The sequence below is a fragment of the Macrosteles quadrilineatus genome, unplaced genomic scaffold (assembly GCF_028750875.1).
Source record: "Macrosteles quadrilineatus isolate MER2022 unplaced genomic scaffold, UCM_ALF_1.0 Scaffold_5__1_contigs__length_97177068, whole genome shotgun sequence".
In the NCBI taxonomy this organism is placed as follows: Eukaryota; Metazoa; Arthropoda; class Insecta; order Hemiptera; family Cicadellidae; genus Macrosteles; species Macrosteles quadrilineatus.
The window spans coordinates 42,297,927-42,315,685 of record NW_026542598.1 but is presented as its reverse complement, the minus strand read 5'-3'; the positions used below and the strand labels follow the sequence as shown (position 1 = coordinate 42,315,685).

The 17,759-nt window shown below is 33.1% G+C and overlaps 2 protein-coding genes across 2 annotated transcripts in view; one reads left to right on the top strand and one right to left on the bottom strand.

Moving 5' to 3' along the window:
• Window positions 1–3,261, top strand: part of LOC128995556 (dynein beta chain, ciliary) — a 138,747-nt gene extending 135,486 nt beyond the window's left edge. The window contains exon 80 of the mRNA XM_054420574.1: window positions 2,531–3,261. Within this exon, the coding sequence (XP_054276549.1) occupies window positions 2,531–2,692 (162 nt within the window). The 3' untranslated portion in view covers window positions 2,693–3,261. The remainder of the gene's footprint in view (window positions 1–2,530) is intronic.
• Window positions 3,262–6,890: 3,629 nt separating this feature from the next.
• On the bottom strand, window positions 6,891–15,592 carry LOC128994689 (N-alpha-acetyltransferase 80). Its single transcript, XM_054419412.1, has 5 exons — window positions 15,429–15,592; window positions 13,195–13,311; window positions 12,677–12,810; window positions 11,431–11,506; window positions 6,891–7,444 (listed from the first exon to the last, which is right to left on the bottom strand). Exons 2-5 carry the CDS (start codon window positions 13,299–13,301, stop codon window positions 7,189–7,191), a joined length of 573 nt encoding a protein of 190 aa, XP_054275387.1. The 5' UTR covers window positions 13,302–13,311; window positions 15,429–15,592; the 3' UTR covers window positions 6,891–7,188.
• Between the last annotated feature and the right edge of the window lie 2,167 nt (window positions 15,593–17,759).

Genomic DNA, 17,759 nt, shown 5'->3' with positions numbered 1-17,759 from the left:
TTATTTTTTCGGACTCCTTGTGATCCTTCCCTCTTATATAGTAAAGAATTACAGTTATTTTCAATAAACCCCTTTTTATATAGAGCATGGAGGTAACTAATTTTATCACTTTATGAATAAATGTTTAAATATCGTAAAAAGTAATAATATTTCGAAACACCCTGTATGGAGTGGTTTAATTCACTTAAAACTAGTCCCAATCGATTTAAAATAACTAAAACCATCGAAAACCACACCTCACTCGACCTTAAACGTAAAAACAAAATTATTCAGGAACAAGGGCCCTTCGGAACAAAAAGGGCCCCAAAAGGGGCCTTAGGACGCCCAAAATTTTGGGGACTCATCGGATCTTCATTTCTCATATTATTAGTAACTCACAGGTAAAATTTCATGAATGTACAAATTTTGTTGTTTATATGGAGTGTTTTTGTATTATTTTACCTGTACTATAAGATCATGGGGATCAGCATCACCCACAGCCATAAATCAAATAAAAACGGTGCAAAATAGAATCATAAAAACTATGAATAAGCTCAACTCTACTGTTTTGTCAGAAAACCCTCTGCTCGGATATAGGATAGTTGAGGTATTACCAGTAGATATATTATTTGAGTATATAATTTAATAGATTACTATTTCTCAAATGAATTTAAGATAAAAAATGACCATAAATACAATTCACGTGAACAGTTTTATATTGACCCTAAGACCACAAACAAATTTTCAAAAAGAGTTTGAAAATTTCTAGTTAAAACGTTTTTAATAGATTTCCAAATGATATAGATAATATAACTAGTTTTATAGAGTCTTGAACTCGAGGCTTAAGCATTGTTATCTCCATGAATCCATTTAAATATTGTTTATTAAATTACTTACTTATTATATTATTGTTAAAGTTAAAATCATTTAATGCACGTTTATTTATTTTAGTATTGTCATCTCAAAGAATCCATTAAAACTGGTTTAGTTTTGGTTTTATTATAAAGTATTTAATTTATTATTATTTATTTAGTTATGTATTGTTGTATTGTTATCTAAATTATTTCATTATATTATTGTTAAAGTTGAGAAGTATTTAATGCATGTTATTTATTGTTATATATTTTATTTATTTAAGATAGTTGTTTCAAGTTGTTTTAAGGCAAGTTAGTCTTCTATAGGAAGGTAGAGAATAAGTGAAAACAACAATGATAACAGATCTTGACAGGAAACAAGGAAAACCAAAGTGTAATATGGAGAAGGACTGACCAAGGGACAAAGTACATTGTTATCAAGATCAAGTTTATCTCTATGAGCTGCAGGCAAGCCAAATTTTCCTGGCTTTTGCAGCAAGTTGTTTATAAAATGTTGCAAGATTTTGTGATTTTTCAAATAAATAAATTAAATGTAACAAATAAAATTACAATAGCCTGAAATTAAAGTTGAACATCCTGCTATTGGTTGGTTATAAGTAATCGAAGGGAGAAACTATGGGGGAAATTATAATAATTGCAATAACCTTTAAACCGTAATTTTTACAGCATTGTTTGTTATGTCAATTTGTAAAGAGTTAAAATTACTATAACATACTAAATCAATTACTCTCAAAACCGTTAGCCTTTTTTTTATTTGCTTTTTTGTTATTTTATGGGAAAACCCACCAATAATAATAAAAAACTTAAAAAAATATTCAAATAACGCCTGGAGATACCAAGGATTAGTACCTTCACATCAAAATTCATCAAATTCAGAATTCAAGTTATGTATGTATAGGTCTGTACGCACACACATTCTTGGTTATTATACTGTACCACCTACAGGAATTATCTGTTTCACCTTGACGTACATTCTGTTCAAAACTTCTGTCTGGATATATCTGTCATTCATGATAACTACACTCTCCATAACATATTAATATGTTAAACATATACTCCCCATTAGATTTGTTAATTTTTCTTATGGATCAAATAAAAACAGCTTTAAGCTATATTTGGTCCCGATTTAAATAGTGCGTTTTATATTGCCAATGCGGTTGGCGTGCATGAGGACAAGTGACAAAATCAATCAATCTATTGCCTATTAATATTCCTTTTTTAACCTTCTTAACAACTAATTTAACCAAATAAAACGACCTAAAGTCGGGACCACGAAAGTTTGCAGTTGAGGGAGGAGCCTATTTACCACGTGACTTCGAAGGATCCAATGAGGACAGTGCAGTGTTGCCAAATCTAATAATACCAGCTGATTTGAAGATATTGTTTAGTATTTCAATTAGTGTCGTCAACAGGCGTTATGGCAACGTCGCACTAGCCTTGTCTTGTGATTGGTGCCGCCAACTGCAAACTTACGTAGTCCCGACTGTAGCTATTTATGATACTTCAACCAAATAGTCAAGCATACATTGTGACAACTATCAAATTTAATTATATTAATTACACATTTATTTGCTATTAACACCATGCCTCTAGGCTCACTGGGCATTTAAAACAGGCTTATTTTAATGTAGGATAGTCTACTTGCAGTTTCCAAAGTCAATGTCACATGTTTCCAGGCCATAACTCAAGACAAGCAGGACATGAGGAACATGTACGAGTGTCCTGTGTACAAGACTCGGACTCGAGGTCCGACCTACGTCTGGACGTTCAACCTCAAATCTAAAGACAAGCCGGCAAAGTGGACGCTAGCAGGAGTGGCGCTGTTACTGCAGATATAAGGGGTGGAACACTGTTTATTTATTTTTATCTTTAGCAGCAACCAAGGAGTAAAACTTAGTTTTAATTTTTTTCTTAGTCGTTGAGTTGTTAGTTACCAAAAAAAGGGTTTGTAAACGGAAGGTTCTGAGGCAAAATTCAACCAACAAATCAAATAAGTATTTGACAAGTTTTCAGATATCCAATCAGCAAACAATTTAGACCTATGACAAGTTTCAAGAGTGAAATATTTACAAAAATTAAATGTTACATCTGTATACTTAATTCTCAAGCTCTTTAGGCGATATTTGTTTTTAAGTATGTCTAGCTGAGAGAAACTAGTCCTGACAGAATATTTTCAGTCGCTTTAATCAATTTATTTACAAATTTAAAATGCTACTATATAATAAGTTAATTTACATAAACTAAGTTGTTTATTATTTTAAGTGAGACATAAAATGATATAGAAGCTATAATTTATCCTGTAATACAGTAGACTCTCGCTCACCCCCTAACTAATGTGGCGGACGTCCGGTCCTGATTACGATAAATCCGGTTATCGAGAGTTGAGCAAATAAATACAGTAATGTAAATAGCCGTTTTTTTTTTGTCAATTTTGTTCCAGGTCCACAGTATTGATAGCCGGGCAAAAGCAGTTCCACTGGTAAAAATTTTTACCACTGTGTTATCCGAGTTTTTTACTATCGGAGGTAGTCTCGACCCTGTTTCGAGCGGATAATCGAACTTCTACTGTAATGTGCCGCTAAAAAAACATGATTGCCGATCCGGACTAGTGGGAGTCCGAACAAGGCTGATCCAGATGAGCGACAGTCTACTGTAATGAATACCTAAGAATTTTTACCCCATTTTTTAGAATACCCCCATTATGAAATCTTTTCCCTTGAAATTTGTTAAACCGAGGTTCCACTGTCTATACTTTGATAATTGTTTTTGAAGAGTATTCTATCTCACATTAGGATATAATTAAGCCATTCAGTGTTATATGGCTAATTATGCTTTTCAATTTTATATCAAACCGCGGCAGAAAAATCATACTTCAATAAAGTGGTTACATCGACCACCAAACTTAATTTTGCCTGTACAAATTTAGACTGAATAATTAGGAACAATTTATTAACTGTAAGTCTTTCACTAATCTTAATCTATAACTATATCTATAACTATTACTAAATGTAAATCTAAGACTGAATATATTTATAATTCAAGTGTATTGAAAAATCCCCTCCATTGGTTGGTTTAGCTCATATAAAAGATCATTTTAGAAAAATATCTTGATGGTACTAAATATATTAGTAATAAATCACTTGCTAAGTTCCCATCACTGTTGTGACAGTAACACTGTTTTAGACCTAAATTTTAACTTCTCTTTGTAGAATGTTCTTCGTGCACATTTAAAAAGTTAATTATTTTTGTTGTTTTTATAAGTACTCTAATCAAATCACCCAATTAATCACTTCATACAATGTTTCAGTGAGTTAAATTTTAACTAGGCTAAAAACAATTTGTCCATTACTTATTTATTTTTAGTAATTAAAATTTTTTTTATTTTGTGTGGTTTTACGCTTGTGGCATTTTTTACGTTTTGAAAGGGAACGACCTAACTTGTATGAAGGGAGCATTTAAAAACTAAGAAATTGCAAATAAAATATTTTCAGATCTCTTATTATTTTAACTTGTCTTTTGAACCATTGAATAGCTATCATTGTTAATTTGTTGTTTATTGTATTACTTAGGCCTTGTTAAAATCTGTTTGAGTTTTATTAAAATGTTAAACAAATCGTTATCTCTATTGTTTACCTGAATTCATTTTAGCGTTGCCAATTTTTTTTTTTTTTTTTATTGTAAAGAATGCTTTTAACATAAACGTTTGGGTTTTGCCGTTTGATTGAAAACTAGTTGTTTGAGTAGCATCATTGACTATTAGAAATAGAAGAAGACATCCCATCTAATGGATCATCTGTCGCCAGTTTTTTTACTAAAAACGAATGTAGTTGTGTGAGCCAGTCACAGATTGCTCTAGTGTCTAAAACTCTATTTTGTACCTTGTTTTTTGTTACTGACATAGTTGCTGGGTCTTAACAGTTGCTGTAGCTCATATTAAGTCATTCAATCAGTTTGACTCGTGGTAAAAACCATCGTGTAATCGGCAGAAATCAGTGATTTAGATTAGCGCTATCTGTAGGGGGCTCACATCAACTAAGACAAATTTGATTAAAAAGCTGGCGCAACTTTAACATGGGGATGGAATGTCTTAAAGGTAGCATTCCGATGTGTATGGAGTGAATCCTTTATAAACAAATTAAATTACCAACTTAATAAGGGATACAAGAGGACTGTTATACATTAGACAGTAAAAATATATTTAAAATATATATATTTCAATCGCAACACAAGCCTTCAAAAGTAAATTTTTGAACCAAAATGTTCTGTTTATGCATTAAAAAATGCTTAAGACTATTCCAGCTCTTTTCAATCAATTTGAGAATACGTTTGAGCAGTTTAAAATAAAAACAATCTATGTTAGTAACTGCTTGTAATTCTTTGGGTAGGTAAAATATTTCATTTAGTTCAAAATTGACTTTGTCAAAAAGTACATAGTTTTATGAATAAACTAACTGATACAGGCAATCTTTGTAAGTAAAGAAATATATTTACACACCCTAGCACATCTTCAAAGAACAGGTACATAAAGAAACATAAATAAGTAACTAAAAAAGCTAAGAATGTCTCAGTGGGAATGAAATAATTGTTAAATTAGGCCGTTTTGCAACATAACATAAATTATAACAATGAAAAAATAAATATACAACTTCTAAAAATAGACAAAAACAGCAGACAAAATAATACACAAATCTACAAAGTAAATTAATACTCTTAGTTATTATTGTATAAATATTGAAAAATCGTTCATTTTCTTAATATCTTCATATCTATATAATAATAATAACATTGAACAAGGTTTTAGAGGCACTCAGAGGTAGAAGAATGGTAGTATAATACTGGTGTTAAAACACCTTCCATTTTGATTGTGTTTCAGTTTAAACCCTAAGTATGACAATAGTATGTAGGGATAATACTTTTAACATTTACTACTGATCGACATATTTTTTCAAGATACAAGATACAAGATTCTTTATTTGGTCAATTGAACAGAAATACAGTTATAGACCACGTCAAATTGTTGAGTTAGGCTACAAATTACATACAAATTGAAATATTGCATACAGTTCATATATCATGACTGATCAGTAGAAAAACTGAAATAAAACTGAAACACATTTGATTGTAAGTCAAAGTACTAATAATGTAAATGTAAAAAAATATTTAATAACATGAATATTATAAATATTTATTTAATGGTCCATAAAATGACGGATGGTTTTCAAATAGCTGTTACTCACAGTTTTGTCTAACCCTGAGGAAGCAGAACGTATTTTGTGAGTTCCACAAAACTTCGGACTTTGATGCCATGATGATTGCATGTTTTGTATATATGTGTGTTTTGAGTCCTGGACATACTAGACAAAAATAATTTTGAGTGAAGCCCACATTTATCTTCATTAATGAATGATCAATAAATAATGACAATTCATTAATTCTCTTCATAAATGAATAACACCTCGTCTAAAAGCTTGTCATTTAGAAACAAAAATAGTTTTGTGTAAAAAACAAAAGCAAAAGTGTACGGGTAATTTTTGAGTTTTGGATTTTTTTTTTCTATTTGAGTTTGTCTTTAATTCAGAAATGATACCTTAAAAGGTCGGTAGAGTTCAGGGACACTTTGTATATGTTCCATTGTTCCCCCTTGAACTTCTAATGAATAAATATCTATTTATTTGAAAAGGATTTTTTGAGAGGATAGCAGGCTTACCTGAATGGGAAAGAGTCCAAACTGGCACAGGAAACACAAAACAAAACTTTACACTATATACACAAAACATTAGAATATTTCACTGTCACTGACAGCATTTTCAACTAAGGAAGAGGGACGATTGCATAGTTGCATAGCTGCATAGTTGCATAGATTTGCATAGCTCTTCCTTAGTTGAAAATGCTGTCAGTGACAGTGAAATATTCTAATGTTTTGTATAGTGTAAAGTTTTGTTTTGTGTTTCCTGTGCCAGTTTGGACTCTTTCCCATTCAGGTAAGCCTGCTATCCTCTCAAAAAATCCTAAAGAATCTAGGCCCTTGTGCTCTATGCTACACCCTTATTTATTTGAAAATATTAACTTACATGTTAATTAAATAAACAAATTAATTGTTAACTTTAAACATTTGTACAAAATAAAATTGGTAGGCAGTAAAGAAAAGATTAATAGCAGCTACTAAACTAGACCAGTTAACTTAGTTTTCAAAACCACAACATTTAAACAAGATTAAATCAGTTAGCAAGTAAAAAAAACAGCTGTTTCATTCCTCTAAACCGTTAGCTTTTAAAATTCACTTAGGCCTAGTTCAATCATTTTCAGGCATAACTTGCCTAGGCTTAAGAACACATTATAAGTCAACCTCATACAAAATCTTCTTCATGAACACTTTAGCGACCTTGTTGAGTGAGTTCCGGTCGAGTTTGTAGCAAGGCAGTGGTGGTGGCGGGGGCGAAGGTCCGTTGACAGTGGTGGGGGAAGCACGCGGGCTACTTACTGTCGGACCTCCGTAAATGCTGACTGGCTCGCATCGCAGATATCCTAGCTTGGCGTAAAATGCTGGCACTGGGTCTATTGCCGACAGATAAATCTCTTGGACTCCACATCTAAAAATATGTTACGCAACTAATTAACAATTGTGACATTATAATTTACTTGATGAGTGAAGTTTTGCAACAATACCGTTTGATCAAGAGGAAAGGTGTGAGAGAACACAAATCAAAATAAAGCATACTCAAGTTATTTGAGACAATTAGTATGTTTAATTAACTATTAATTAACTGAAATGCAAAATTTACCAATTTAACATCAATCTGCACTTATGTAGATTGATCAAATACCTCTGTAGTGAGCTGACAGATGTAATTTTATTAAATTTGGTTACTAAGAAGAGATAAATAAACAATAATCAGATATTTTTAGGCTTTCCAACAAAAAGTGGTTCAATTTATTTGCACTGAACAATTGATTGTTATTTACCTTTAAAAAGTGTATTAAATTAAAACAATCATATTTAGTGGAAATCTTTAAACTTTTATTTCAGTTATTTCTCCTGGTATAAATTAAGTCTCCTATTTATACGAGGTTCTTTCCACTAAACCTCCTTTAACACGTAATTGAGTGAAAATTTAAAAACGTACGTTTTCATGTCCCTGGCCTTTTACTTCGTAGATACTGGATTTGTAGTTTATTATTATGTGTTTTAATATTTTTTGAGACGGGGGCAACATGTTACACACATTTATTTGGTTTTAAATAGGTTATAGGTATTTTTTTCGTATTTTTAAAGTCTCGAAATTCACGACCATGACGTGTCCCTAGGGTACATTTTCCAACTTTCGCGATGTTTTTAGACTAATTATTCATGCCAAAATATATAAAGCCATATTTTTATGTCGTCAATGGTTATTAAACTTACAAAAAAGGAGCATATTATAATTTTATTGTCATTGCAAACTGACTACCATGACAAAATAAGTCTGTCCCTCGATTTGGCGTCACGACCATATGGGAAAAATTTTCAACTTTGGAGCCCGACAGTGGCAAGCCTGGCGTCGATGGAGTCAGTTGGTTTGAGAGACTAGTTCGGGGTGTACGTCAGGATTGTAGTGCCGGTCGTTTCGAGTTGAAAGGAGGAATTACAAGATTAATAAAGGAAAGATTGTGTTTTTTGTAATTTTGGTGTGTCCATGACCGTATTCGATGAAGTAGACATGGTGTTAATTTTTGTTTATAAGATATTTCAATTGCTAGATTAACCTAGAAGTCCACTTTGTATCCTCGAACATGAGGTGCAAGGCTACCGCCAGAACAGAGCCAAATAAAACGTAATTTCACAACCAAAGTTTCACGACCATCGCGGGTTTTTTCACGACCAATTCAGCCTTATGGATTATAGTGTGTTTGGTCGTGACAATAACTTTAATATAATTGTAAATTGAACAGTTTAGTTCAATTGAATGAAACACATATTTTTATTATAACTAACAGTATAATTGAAGGATTGTTTAGAAAGATTTAGATTATTCCAGACAATTCACGACCGTACCGCTTGTCCCTGACCATCACGTTTATGATTTCTATCATAACAATAATTTCAAAAATTAAAATATCGTCATGTTTCAATGTTTTATACACAAAAGAAGCACACCTCTATACAAACATAACGATTTTTCGGGTATCAGGTAAGTTTTTTCGTAGTTATACAAACTTAAAAAGATTTTATTGGCTTTCTTCAATTTTTTGAGTTTTTTTTCTGGAAAGACCAAATGTACCAAAAGCTTAGTGACCTTTTTATTGTATAATGGTCTTAAAAGTAAATTAGTTTATAGCAAAACATAGTTATAAAAATAATATTAACCATTTTTAATATTCATTTAAATGTCCGTTATGGTCGTGGCAGGATTTTGTGTTTTTCCACTAAAGATGCTCTTTAAAAAAAACTACCAAAGATATTGCGTTACCATGGACATTTTATGAAACTTCAAATGTTAATGAAATAAAAAAAATAATAAAAGTTTAGAAAAAAGGGGGAAAAAATGTGCAAAGTGCTTTTCCTGAAAACGTACGTTTTTAAATTTTCACTCAATTATTAAAAAAGCATGATATTTATTTGACATTATATTATACCGGCTTTATATCAGTCATTAAATTTGAGTTTAAGCCAAAAATAGCCACTTTAGGTGATGAAATGCACTTTGCACTTGGAAACCAATGTCTTACTTAAACTTTCAGATATCATAGAACTAAATTGATATTGAAACAGTAATATGTCTGTCGTTTTGTTTTAATTATGTTAATTACCACGCAGATGTGTTAGCTTCAACACTCATGAAACAAATTGCAAAAAAACATTGTCCAAAACCTTCCCTTTATGTTTGTTTCAACTGTCGATGACTAACTGTTACATATTATTAGTTCTTAAAGTTTATCTAGTATTTACGCATCATAAACTGTGATTTTGAAATTTTATAACAAAGACAAAAAATAATACTCACTTGCATGTCTACCTGAAATGGGAGGAATACAAAACCATAAATAAACAGGTGCTGTACACTTGCTACCAAACCAACTTGTTAAATGTTAACATAAATAAAATTACTAATTGATGCTTGTGAGTGTGTAAGTATACATATAATTCAACAAGAAAGGTAACAGCTGTACATTACTCACAAAATATCCTAATACAGGTTAAAATATCAGTTAAAATGTACAGGAGTCATGAAATAACTTAAAAAGGAAGAGTTTACTGGAGCAGGGCACTACAATATTGATTACGCAAAGACTACTTTACTAAAGAGTTACAGTAACATAGTGGTGTACAAAACTACAGGGTGGGAAAGCTTACAGTGTATGATGAATTACAGTTGTGAGAAAGAAAGTAAAAACATCCGGTTTCTAGAAGCTCTACTCCAATCGTATCCTAAAGAAAAATTTGAGTGAAGAATGTTGATGTTGAATAAAAATAGAGTTTTATAAAATTATTTTTATAGGAAGGAATCTGTTATATTATAACAGGTATTGTCTATTACAGTGTATGCGATTGAAAGGGAAAATATTTTTTATCCTGGGTTAGTCAAATTGTATTCAAAACAAAAATAATGTTGTGCAAAGTATAGGCTAAGTTCTACAAACTAAAACATTTAAGGATTTCATCTATGTAAGTGTCTAAACATTGTAAAAATGTAACCACTGCTATGTTAAACAAAGGTTAACGTATTATTTACGCAGTACACAGATAGTATTTTAATCACAATTATAACAAGTGTTAATAAACATTTAGAGGAGAACAAAGTTCTTTAATGGATATACATTTTCATATATTTGGAATTAAAGTCAGTTTGGAGTGAAGAAATGAACACAGTTTGGCATCTATATATTTAATATTTGAATTATTGCTCAAAAATGTTTTGCTGTAGCTTTCTGTTTAAAAACTTACTTTCCCATATTGTTCGACATAACCTACTTAACATAAATTTCACTAGGTCTAAATGTACTTATATAATAATAGTAAATATTTTTGAGCAGAATGTTTACGATTTGCAACTAAAATTTTAAAAGTAAGATGCTAGGCCTACTAAAAATATACCTACAGTTATAAATGAATTATATACAGTTTAAAATGAATGAGTTGTATAGGTCTACTCATCACACAAAGATTTTTCCACCTATTACAAGTCTGAACTCACAACTAAATGTACAACTGTAATCAAATACTGTAATCAAAGAACAATATTATGGTTACATAGGCAATTTAATGTCCTCCCCAATCCAACAAACTTAAAGGACGAGCATTATATTGAAGCTAGCCTAAATAAGTTATAAGAGTGAAAAAATATTTCTTTAAGGGGAAAGGGCGTTGACTTCACTTTCACTTGACTTTACTTTAGGTTTTAATTTATTTTAATTTTTTTTTTCAATGAAGTATCGTTACACATTTATCTTAGACATAGTATGATGTGTAGTAATTTGAATAATAGTTTGTAAATACATAACTTTAACTGCTAAATCTAAAATAGTAAGATGAAAATGTCAGATTATAATAATTGTTATATGTAAATGTCAGATCCAAGGTTTATAAATTACACCATACCTGATTGCATATTCTTCAGTTGCAAGCATAAGATACTTTCCCCATCCTTTACCTCTGTGATTCTTTGCGATAACCACTGTGTAGAAGAAGACAAACATTTTCACTTTACACCATTCAACAACTAGTCATTTGTATCCTTACAACAAATGACAAACCCAATAATTGTAAATGAAAAGTCTTCTAATGGAAAACATTGTAAGCAACAATGAACTGTGAGGATATAAAAGGAAAACTAAAACTAAGGCCTAGATTCTAAAGCAAGGTCTTAAAACCCAACAGTACTGGTAGACCATTAGAGTCATGTTATATGAGTGCTAATGTCACCACGTATTTAGCGGCGCGATACCGTCGGTTCATTTTCGCAATGGGGAGTGCAGGTTATATGAGCGGCATTGTTGTCAGTGAGGCCGGACTGAGCGTTGCTAGCACAACCGTGTTAACGGCGCTGCAGGCGCAACACGGGACCTGGTTATACATAGTGGTGTTAAAGGGTTAAAGTTGGCCAAGCAACCTGTGCTGGATAACCAACCAGAAATGATAATACACAATTGGTTAAATATAACCAAAAGTTAACCAAAATTACTTATGTTGAGTTTTCTGTTCTGATACAATTTAGTAAAGAAAAATCACATTTCATTAAATTCACGTAAGTTTAGTTATGTTTTAGGAGGAATGAGAATATGTTATTGGTATTTTATATTTGAAAACTGTATCACTTCCTAAAAGTCTTCCCAACATGTGTAAGAATCCTAAACAGCCTAACTGGATGGTTTCTATCGTGGAAGTTAATGATGCGACGACAACACACTGTCACTACTGTATGTACAGGGTTACTACTCGGTACCGATTTTTGTAGTACGCTGTGGTTGTAGTATTATGTATTACCTGATAATTCAATGCCTTGTAAATCCTGCAACAATGTCGCTCGTATAACATGGCCCTTAAACATTCTTTAAGAAAACATCCAACCATCAGACACATTCGAAAAATCACATTCTGAAGGTTGCATGGATAAAGTTAGGTCTATACCATGGATTGTTAGGATCACGCTGATTCCTGCAAGAACTTATGAACATTTTGAGTAAGAGTATGGTACTTTTTCTTTCATTTCATTTTCACAGAATGCCTATCTTTCATTAAAAATAAATAAATTATATTTTATATTCAAAATATAACTTTAAATGTGAAACAGCCTGTAAATAGGTTAAAGGACTTAAATAATATAAAATAAATTAAATCATCTTACCAGACTCCACAAAACAGGCGTCAGGAATAGACGGAATCGCTGACAGTTTACTGTGACCAACTACTTCTGATTTGTTATAAATCATCACTAAAGACGTGGGAAAAGTGTCACAAGAATTTTTCAGACTCCATATCCTAGAAAACACAATTTTACTTGTCTAGACTAAAATGATGGAGGCACTTGTAAATTAAAATAGAACACAGGGGAGTGAGGTCTATTGTGTGAGCCACGACTATATTTTTGGACAATACAAATCATTCCAGAAAGTTTTGGGCTATTCTTAGACATTATGAGATGTATTTCTTATTAATGCTTTTAGGCATTATCAAACTTTTTTCTTCCACATTATTAGATGCATGATTTTGTGTATGTACTCTATTGTTGTCTTGTAAATTATAAAACTTTCACTCACATTCTAATACTCATCAACTTGATTTGTACATTGTGAAACTAGGTGGCCATCATATAAGCCCATACTAAAATGGTAGGGCAGAGCTTCAATAGATTTGGATACAAACCTAGCTGTGTGACTTCTTTTCCATTCAGAATTTATTAGCTTAGCACACTCTTCTCTGTAAATATCATTTTGGTGCAGAGGTAGCACTTCCAGACATTCCATGTCCATACTTCAACACCTGAGAAAACAAATTTACCTTTTATTAAAAACTAGCTGTACCCGCGGGCTTCGCCCCGTTTAGCTTCATAAGTATTCGCATGGCTCATTCACGTCCTGGTTGAAGTTCGTTCGCTACGCTTACTCGCCTTTAGGTTGGAGCTCGTTCGCTGCGCTCACTTGCCTTCAGGTTAGCTCGTTCGCTACGCTAACTCGCCTCAAGGTTGAAGTTCGTTCGCTACGCTCACTCACCTTTTGGTTGGAAATTAGCTGTTGTCATAAATAAAAAAAAAAAATAATAGTGCTGCACCCTGTTGGTAATCCTTGTAACTTTTATGCTGTTGAACATCATAGAACAGAACCAACTTGTTTAATTGAGACAGCTGTTAAGATTCATTAAATATGAAAAATCATAAGATTAACATGGGGAACTACAGAGCCACTGGGGCGGAGCCCGAAAGGGTCTTTGAGATAAGAATATGCTTTAATGTTAATCGGGAATGTGAGCTATCATCATGCCAAATTTCAGCCCAATCCGTCCAGTAGTTTATGCGTGATTGAGCAACAAACACACACACAAACACACACACAAACATACACACAAACATACACACAAACTCACAAACTTTCAGATTTATAATATTAGTAAGATTGGGAAATGAACCCTATTGCTCTTGTTGAAGAAATATGTTATGATTTCTGTATAAATGTACAAAACTCTTAAGAGCACACCCTAGCTGGTTGTGTTATTTGGATCTGGTTCTATCTTTAGTTGGATCTCAGTATCTATCTTTCCAAACGCACGACCATGTTCTTCAACACTTTTTTAGCCAGCCAGCTGCTTCATAGCCCTGTTAGTTCATCTGACTCTGACTTGACATCTGATGATTCTGTCCTGTTAGTCTCGGTTTTGCCACTGAGAATGACACATCTTAGCATGGACGAAATATCTAGTATTGTAATAGGCCTAATGTAGATAGTATAAATACCAATTTAAAGCACCTTTCACCAGGAGACCAAGAATGAAGATCATTGTTCAGGTCTACTTAATTTGAGTAAATTTATTAATAATATAAAATATTGTGCAAATACAGTCGACCCTTAACAATTCCAAATTGGTGGGCCAACCAAATAAATTTGAGTTATTAAGAGGACTGAATTATTGAGAGGTTTGATTTAACAAGAGAAAAATAAACCATTTGAATTACAAAGAGTTAATTTCATTAAAAGCCTAGTGTATTACCTATGTAAGTTAAAAAAGGTTCCAATAAAACAGCTTTTAAATTATATTTGTTACTTTACAACAAACAACAGGTTATTTTTTATTTTTAGTTAGTTACCAAACATCTGTTATATTTGTTGCTTTAAACTATTGATTCTTGCATCAATCTTTAATGACATTATTTAAGACAAACTTCTATGGGGTACACTTTATCTGTTGGCACAAACAACCAATTGAAAATATCGATCAATTTATCAATTTTTCGATATATCGTTTGGTTAGTTAGGTAAGGTTAACCTAACCTAACTAACCAAACGATAAGTTATATCGAATTAAACAATCGAATAATCAATATTATTCAATCGGTTGTTTGTGCCAACAGATATGGAAGTGTACCCCTTCTATGGGTTGTGTTGTTATATCCACAGGATGTATAGTTTCCTGTTATGGCAGGAAGGAATCCCTCCCTTCAATTATAGTATTTTGCCAATTAAACTTCTTCTAATTACTGTGTGTTCCAAATCAGCCTACCCTCTGCTTGGGTCCAAAATAATGAGTTTATCATAATGCATGCTATAACTTCCAAATATTATGAGATTCTCTACGGACTTACTGTACTTGGTAGGCCTACCTAGCCCTCAATAATTTAGCCTAACACGATGAATATTTTGAGCCTGATAAAAAAATGTAGACTTATTATATAATAAGTAATAGGTAGGCTATATAACTTAGGTTAAATTTAAGTCAGTGTAATTAAGATAAATCCAGGATATAAATGTTTACAACCTAGTAAATAACTTAAAACAGGAACATCTATAATACCAGAAAAATTCATAATATTAATTAATTTAAATTAATTTACTAGGCCTACATATTATTTTGGTGTCACAACATTACAAATAATAGTATTAACTTGCCGTTAAGATTCATTCACTCTGAGTATATCCACAGGTTTGTTTGTTCTTGAACCCACTTTAGCTGGAAGATGGTACCTTGTCATAGCAGTATAGTTTACTCATAAGAATAGATTTTGAATACCTAGTAAGTTTGCGAAGTTAAAATTAGTTCATCTGTTAGCACTTCTGGCTGCAATAGGTAGGGTTATAATTTTCAAAAAATGAAAATGACGTTTGAGTTTGTGCGAATATCAGGGTAGCCAACTTAACGGTGATAATTATTTGTCGTGCACTATGCCGCCATGCTGTGGTGTAGACAGTGTGGACATAGCATTAAGCTTAAGCCATAGATTACAATAGTCCATGATAAAACCTCATCGCTTTGTTAACCAATCTCTGATGATGGTTTTATTTTTATTTTATTGAATTATGTATTGACATAGCCTATTATGTAATGTTTAATGGCCAAATAAACAATTTGAATTTGAATTCGCTTTATTACATCAATTTTTTACCCAATTCTCGGATTCATTTCGTCATTATGAAAACAAATGTCTAGGAGGGCCTTTGGTATGAAAATGTTTAGGGGTTGGTATGAACCATGGCAAGGGCACGTTTGTCGTTATGGTGTGGGGAGGAATGTAGTTTGTTAATTTCTGACCTAGCCTATTACTTGAATGTTGAATGGCCCAATAAAATTTAGATTTTGATACCTGAAGAAGGCACAGAGGCGAGGCAGTGGCCATTTCCAGTCGTATTGGTCAAAGTTTCTGTGCTCTTTACCAAATCCGGTCGGGTATTGGCAAGGGAGTTGGTGGGGTTACTTTTGTGAATACATTTATGTCTTGTTACTCACTCACCCCTAACCCCAGCACTGTCAAATCAATATAACTGATACTAATGTTTTAGTTAGGCTAGTAGTGACCCGTCCGCGTGCAGAGAATTTTTGTCTGAACTGTACTAAAAGGGGCTTACAAAATAAACAGATTTTCACTGAAAGTAATATTACTCTTTTAGAGTATGAGAATCTCCCCTGTCTCAGGGGAAATGCCCTTGTAACTAATATTTCCATTCATAGGTCATGGTTAGGTAAAAGACTCTGTCGCAACCAACCTCGACTTCAGCAGACACGTGAGGGAATTTTATATTGCAATTAATTTTTGATCCAGGAGGCATGCGCGTCGTGAGCATGGGCACATTTACCCACACATTGAGGCACATGGCACATGTGCGTCGAGCTGTTCGCGCCTCACATGTGCGCGCACAAGCGCCCTAGTGTGTGGGCCGCTTTACTCACCACGAAAGCGTGAGAGAATGATCGTTAACGGTTCATTATGACGCATAGTTATTAGAATCGTTTGTTGAATCCTATTCTTTTAAATGGTTTTGTCATTGTAATGAATAAATAAATCGTCACCAAGGCCTCAATTTCATTCGTTCAACCCCATTTGATTTTATTTTATGGGAAGAATGTGAACTAAGCTTCAACACAAAAGTTGTATAAGAAGACAATTAAACGACATCTTTTACAATGATGCACTAATTTACAAATAAGTAGATTGTTTTATTTTATTTTCATAGCTTATAAGTTGGAAACGTAACACGTAATAGCTGAAAGATATCAACACACTCATGATTGGGTTTTAATTTGGATGTTTATTTTATTCTATGCTAGATTATTAATTTATTGTCGTTATTAGGGTGCGGCAAAATAACCTCCCGATTTTTGTTGCGTCGTGGTGAGTGGTGGCCGGTGGGAGACACTTAGAGTGGTGGGGATGGCGGCCGTCGACGCGGGGGAGAGGGAAGTTTATGTGGCATCATTCGGCTCGTAGACACCAGTCGCCATCATGGCGTGGACGAGTGAACACAAAGCCTTTGCAGTTGAAGCGTTCATTCGCAACAATGAGTCTGTTATCGCGGCACAGCGTGCTTTTCGAACGCGATATCAAATTCCTCCTCGTGGATCTGTACCGGACAGAAAGACTATTCTGTTGTGGGTAAAAAACTTCAGGGAGACTGGTTCAGTTGTGAAAAAACGGGGTGGAAGACATCGTAGTGCGCGTACACCTGAAAACATCAATGCTGTCAGGCAGTCAGTGTTGCAGTCCCCTCAAAGATCAGCTCGCAAACACGCAGCCGCCCTTCGGATGTCTGACCGTAGTGTTCGTCGAATCCTTCACATGGACCTCCATTTTCATCCTTATAAGATGGTTGTTGTGCAAGAACTGTCTCAACCTGATTGGCAGAGTCGCACTGAAGCTTGTCGAAACATCTTTTGGAACGACTTCCACCAGACGCCATTGTTTTTTTCAGTGACGAGGCACATTTTCATTTGTCTGGCAATGTTAA

Excerpts from the sequence above, each read along its gene's own strand:
- LOC128994689 (XM_054419412.1), bottom strand. The coding sequence starts at position 13,301 with ATGGACATGGAATGTCTGGAAGTGCTACCTCTGCACCAAAATGATATT. Across the intron at positions 11,507-12,676 it reads CGCCTGTTTTGTGGAGTCTG|TGGTTATCGCAAAGAATCAC; the intron begins GTAAGATGATTT and ends TCTTCTACACAG. Across the intron at positions 7,445-11,430 it reads ACTGAAGAATATGCAATCAG|ATGTGGAGTCCAAGAGATTT; the intron begins GTATGGTGTAAT and ends ACATATTTTTAG.